General features: G+C 55.1%; 1 protein-coding gene across 1 annotated transcript; it reads right to left on the bottom strand.

Annotated features, from left to right (window-relative positions):
- Window positions 1-1,365: 1,365 nt before the first annotated feature.
- Window positions 1,366-5,541, bottom strand: LOC124972003 (transmembrane protein 185A-like). Its single transcript, XM_047536073.1, has 3 exons — window positions 5,024-5,541; window positions 4,334-4,457; window positions 1,366-3,038 (listed from the first exon to the last, which is right to left on the bottom strand). Exons 1-3 carry the CDS (start codon window positions 5,228-5,230, stop codon window positions 2,794-2,796), a joined length of 576 nt encoding a protein of 191 aa, XP_047392029.1. The 5' UTR covers window positions 5,231-5,541; the 3' UTR covers window positions 1,366-2,793.
- Window positions 5,542-5,742: the final 201 nt, after the last annotated feature.

Here is a 5,742-nt window from a genome sequence, read left to right as displayed (position 1 = left end):
ATGTTTGTAACACACAGCCAATTCTAGGGTGGCGTCCATTCTTCTGGCAGCAGCCCCGCCATCTTTTGACACCCCTAGCCATGGAGACCCTGTTAACACAGCCATGCCACATGTTGGTCAGGAGGAGACAAATGGCAGGCAGGTCACTACATCAGCAAGTGGATGGCTTGTCAGTGTCACAGTCCACAGAGGAGTAGGTGTCCTGCTGCCCGCCTCTCCTTAGCCTGTACCTGTACCCGACCACACAGACCTTGTGGGTCTTTGCAGTCATAGTGGGCTGGGTCATCTGCCCTTTGTCCTTGACACACAGGCTTCATTACCCCTGACCAAGACACATATCCACATGGACAAGTGTTGGTTTGTGTCCAGCATTACATCTCTGCAGTCATTTCTGTGCAGTGTAGTGTCAGGGAGTCCAGAGGAAGATGTCCCACCTGAAGCAACCTCCAAATCACATTGGCCACGCATGCAAGGCTGCCTCCCACAGATTGCCCCCACTCCATTGTGGGCATGGTGATCCATGGTCTTCCAGAGATTTCCATGAACTGATTAGGCTCCCACACCTGAGACCTTCTGACTCCAGGGCCTGAGGCACATGGCACAGTGGGTAAGGGCCTGGGATGTGAAAGCAGACAGCCCATGTCAGCATGTCTGCCCAGTCATTACCTGGATGTGTGCCTGGCCGCATTAATCAATCTCTCTGAGCCTCCATTTCCTCCTAGTGAGAAGAGTAATGGCACCTGACTCCCAGGGTCGAGGATTCAAGGGGCACGTGGGAGCAGCATGGCACCTGGGAGTTGAGTCACAGCCCCTGATGTTAATTCATAAGGCATTTCTTTCACAGCGAGTCTGAAATCCAATGTGCTCAAGGAAGGATCCACACAGAGGCACCTCCACAGGTGACCTATGTTGCCTGTATGAAATCCTTCAGGCAGCAACAACTGTGGCTTTCCTTGTCCGGAAGGCCACCCAAGTTCAGTTGCCACTGAACTGGAGGGGCAGTTGGGGCGAGACAGAAACAGTGCTCCTGGGAGGTAAGGAACTCTCTGCTACTGATGTGAACAAAGTGAGGACTCCAGGGCCACTTCAAAGGCAATTCCACTTGTCCACTGACTGCCAGCCCAGGGACCATGTGTAAAACCTCCTGAGATCTAACAATGGCAGCGTGGCATCACCCAGTCAACCGCAGAATCTCGATGACTCCCCCTTTCCCTCTGTACAACCTGGGCACCGTCCCTTGTGGACAGACTCCTTGTGAAGCACGTCACCACACCCCTGCCAGCCTTGACTGCCCTTGCCACTGGTTGAGCAAAATAATTCCAGCTTCCCGGCCACCTACAAAACACGATGTACACAGTGCACATGTAAAACGAGGAACCAACCGGTTTATTGAACAACTACAGGGAGCAAAAATAGTGGACGTAGCTACATTTATTTACACACTGAGCAGGAAAGGTACACCATTCCACCCTCCTTTCCCCTGAAACAAAGCAGCCTGTCTGCAGGCCAGTGCCAGCGGCAGAGCTGGGGACGTGGTGAACTTCAATTAGGCCTGCTTGAGGTCATTTAGCAGTTGCCCACGTGAAGACCAGCACTGGCCTCCTGAGTGGGCTCGTCAACAGTCCCCTTCACACACCTTCATCAGTGACCTACTTGACTCTGGGCAGAAGGTTCCTCCGCTGGCAGGATCGGATGTGTTCCAGGCCGTAGCAGCAGACGGAGAAACTGTGCTCACAGTGACAGCTCTGGCCAGGTGTATACATAGAGCTCTCCTCAGCAGCACGCAGAAAGCTCCACCCTCCAACACCCACAGGCGTCTGTGGTGTCTCTGCTCTCAGCTACCTTCCCTCGTGTCCTGGCCTCAAACAGTGCTTTCCAGGTTCTTCCAGCCCTTTATCCCCAACGTGAGGAAGCACACAGACCATTTCCTGCTTGCCACCGCTGTGCTGGCAGGAGCGGGACTATGCACGTGACAGAATTCCAGGTGTAAGTGGTGATGTCCCGTGAAGGCCTGACACCCCTCCGGGGTGGGGAGAACTGTCACCGACTTCTACTTCTGCAGCAGAACACGTCCGTCTTGGGCACAAGCTTGTAAAAAAATACTTTAACAGGGTATGCTGTACAGAACTAGGATTTGACACTGTATATTACAATGCTAAAATATTCGTATAAATACTATACAGGCATGGAGTCACTCCATTGGGAAAGGCTCACTGAGGAGGCCATGGAAACCGCTGTCAGCATGCCCAAAGGGAAACCCCTCCACAGCAGGGACAGGGCTAAGCATGGCTGGGCTGCGTAGAAACACCAGGTACACTCAGACCCAGTTACAGTCCCCACTGGCTACCTGCAGCAGGACAGCTCAGAGCTGTCCAGGGAGGAGACCCTGTCGTAAACCACTCCCAACAACACTTTCCATGGGAATTTCAGCACTCTGAAAAACTGCCCTGCGGAAAGTTGCTCCCCGCTGCCCGTGGGTCTCTGGAGCCGCCATTCCCAGGTGGTACTGTGGGGATGAGCAGGTGCCTTGGGCACCTGCCCTCAAGGAATTGGGTCCTTCTCTCTCCCCCACAACCCTTGGCATCATATCCACGGACACCCCCAGTCCCCTGCGCCTCTGAATCCCGTCGTGGTGAGTGGCTGATTGGCACTGAATGCAAACTAGGCATGAGATGGACGTCCCTGGAGGCCCAGCTCCACTCCGGGTCTTGGGGAAGGAGGGTGAAGGAGAGGCGGAGGGAGGGAGAGAGCGTGCATCCCAGTCCACTCACGCTCTGGCCCTGCCAGTGCCCTTTAGTCTGGCATTTCGATATTTAACTTGGGAGGGGGGAGGACGTATTTTCCAGGGCTCTGGGTAATAACCACCCTGGCCTTCTTGCGAAACATAGGGGCAATTTTTGGAGGCTCTGGAGCTGGGGTTTCCTCCGCTTCATCGTTGTCTTCATGGTGGAGATCGTATGAAATGTTTCCGTATTCTCTCAGAAATGGGAAGACTTCAAGCAGAAACTGGCAGAAATCTTTGCGGATACCGAACCACCCTGAAAAAGAAGAATTTTCCTTTTCAAATGCAAGGCTCCCTGGATTTCCATGTTGTTTTCTTCACTCAACAGGAAGCTTTACTCTCACTACATAAAGCTTCCCCAGATTCCTCAGAGAAGATGGCTGGCTGGGTTCTGCAGGACCAGATTGGGAAAGAAGTAAGCCTTCCAGCTCCAAGGTTCTCCAAGTGGGGATCTAGATTCTTGACAAGGACATCCCCAGGGCGCTGTTAGGATGTGATTCTCCAGCCCGGGGTCAGCCTTCCTGATTCACAAGCGGTGGTCGGGTGGGCTGAGGCAGGGTTGGGCTGGAGCGCCACATGAGCTGGCCCTCCAGGGATTCGGCTGGGTCCTGGATCACAGGAACTACTGCTCCAGTGTTTCTCAGAAACCTGGGGTGCTGTGGCCATGCTGCCTTCCTCTGAGCTTCCCCACCTAGGGTAAACTTGTGGAAGACGGGCAGTGTCATCTAAGCATAGTATTTGTTTCACCCTCTGGAATCTAGACGGAGGCTGGCACCTGTCGGTCCAGGCCAGATTGCAGCCTGAGCTCAGGGGACCCCCACAAAGTGACCTCCCTGAGGTCAGCTCCTCCTCTCTGCATCTCAGGAGATTTGGCTCAGTGCTGGCTCTCCAGGGACTTGAGCGGCAAGCATGGCTTGGGCTGCACGTGGCAGTGCCCCAGGCTTCTGCAAGGGCAGTGCTCTGGGTTCCATGCACTTGTACTCACTGCCACGTGAGGAAGGACCCTCTGCAAAGATGATTTTGAATCCATCTGCAAGAGCAGAGTGCTCTGGCCTGGTACAACTGACAGAATCTGTGATGTCAAGACTGACATTGGGGAGGGGAGGGGCAAAAAGAGATCTGTGATGATTGTCCAGGTTCTGTGGGGAGACGCAGACTTTACATCCATCCTCACAGGCCCTGGTGTGGGGGATCTTGAGCCCCATATTGCAGAGGAGGGAACAGGAGCTCGGAGAGCCAGCCTCCCTGTTGGTCCTGCCTCTAATCGAGGCATGCGTGGCCTGGAGGAGAGTTGCGGTCCAGGCCCATATGAAGCAAGGTGACAGCTGGTCCTTGCCTTGAGTGGTCCCTGACCTTCTTCAGCCCTAATGACCCCATGGCAACTCCTAAATCGGAACCCACAAACTCATCCTTCGATGGAGCAGAGCCCCTCCCCATCCTCTCTCTCTCTCTCAAACACACACACACACACACACACGCACACACACGCACACACACGCACACACGCACACACGCACCCCTTGCAGTGCTTCTCAGGCACTGAGTACCTACAGTGGTTTCCGCCCTTCTGTCCGAATGTAGTTGCCATCAGTGTGATCAATGACAGCCACAGGGGCACAAATATTGGAATGCAAGAGAAAGCATTGTGGCCGTCCAGTTTATGAACCAGCAGGATCTAGAGAAAGAGACATAGTCAGGGTCCTGCCAATGTGTCACATGGAAGGGGACAAACTCTGAAGCTGCCTCCCTAGGTGGCTCCTCCCTTATTAGGTGTCAGAAGAGGGAAAGTCACATAGCAAGGGCAGAACAGCATGCATCCTGTGGGGAGGAACCAGGTGCCCGCTGGCCTCCCTCTTCAGGACCAAACATAAGTCCATCCACTTGGAAAACTGCCACCACCAGGGGTTTCATGGGAAACTCCTGTTGTTGGTGGCAAGGAGCCAACTGTGTCCACTGTAGAATTCTCTACAGGACCCCAAACCAAAGTGACGGCATCCAACTCTCCCTTTGCAAAAGCCAAAGGTGCACTCCTACACGCGCATGGTGGCTGGAGAGGTGCACTGCTCTTGGCCCCATGCCTAGGAGAAAGAGGATGTGCCCGTGTCCCTGCCCTTCTCTGCAGGCCTTCTCCACAGGGCGCACCGTGATGTCAAGGGCTGGCAGGCTCTCTTTCCAGGTAGGCAGGATGTTGTCGTGGGGAAGGGTGGGCGCGGGGCTGGAGACATTTCCCCAGATGCTTACCTCGAAAGTAAGGAGAGGCACGACAATGGTCATCCAGCTCAGTGCCATGGTTATGTGCGTCCTGCGCTGTTCTGCAATCACATCCATGGAGCGCAGGAACAAGACAGACCACACGATGTAATAGAGGACCACCAGGCACAGGAAGGACATGAGGATCCACAGGGGGACACACACCACCTGCGGGGAGGAGCAGACAGGAGATGTCATGAGAGCCTCTGCCCCATCCTCCCGTGGGTGCCACTGTCATCACCTTGCTGGGTCTCTCAGTTAAGACAGTGCAAGCCTGACTCAGGACAGTCCTTGCCCAGCACTGCCATGAGGACAGCACGGGAAAGAAACCTGCAGCACGTTCCCCACGGGGCCTGCCGTGGGCAACGCCGGTCACCGGCACCTCTTCCTCGGGGGAAGGTGTTGCTTCTGGGCCTTGGCCTCTGAGTTTCCTAAGGTCCTCACTCACAGTCCCCACTCCCTCACTCAGGACTCACGCGCTCAGTCTGCCAGGCCCTGGTTCACACTCACCCCCACTCCTCCCTCCTCACACATGCACTGGGCCCCACCTGACTGCCCCCGCTGGCATCACAGGTGCCGCAGGGAACAGGGCTGCTTGGGCCCTTTGTGCACACCAAATACCCGCAACCTGCTGGAAGAACTTGTCAACACATTTGGGACCCCGTCCCTGAGCAACCTTACTGCCTGGGCTTCTAGAGATCCTCTGCCCC

Source organism: Sciurus carolinensis, chromosome X (assembly GCF_902686445.1).
Source record: "Sciurus carolinensis chromosome X, mSciCar1.2, whole genome shotgun sequence".
In the NCBI taxonomy this organism is placed as follows: domain Eukaryota; kingdom Metazoa; phylum Chordata; class Mammalia; order Rodentia; family Sciuridae; genus Sciurus; species Sciurus carolinensis.
Note: the sequence above shows the minus strand (reverse complement) of the source record. Positions and strands in the feature narration are given on the sequence as shown.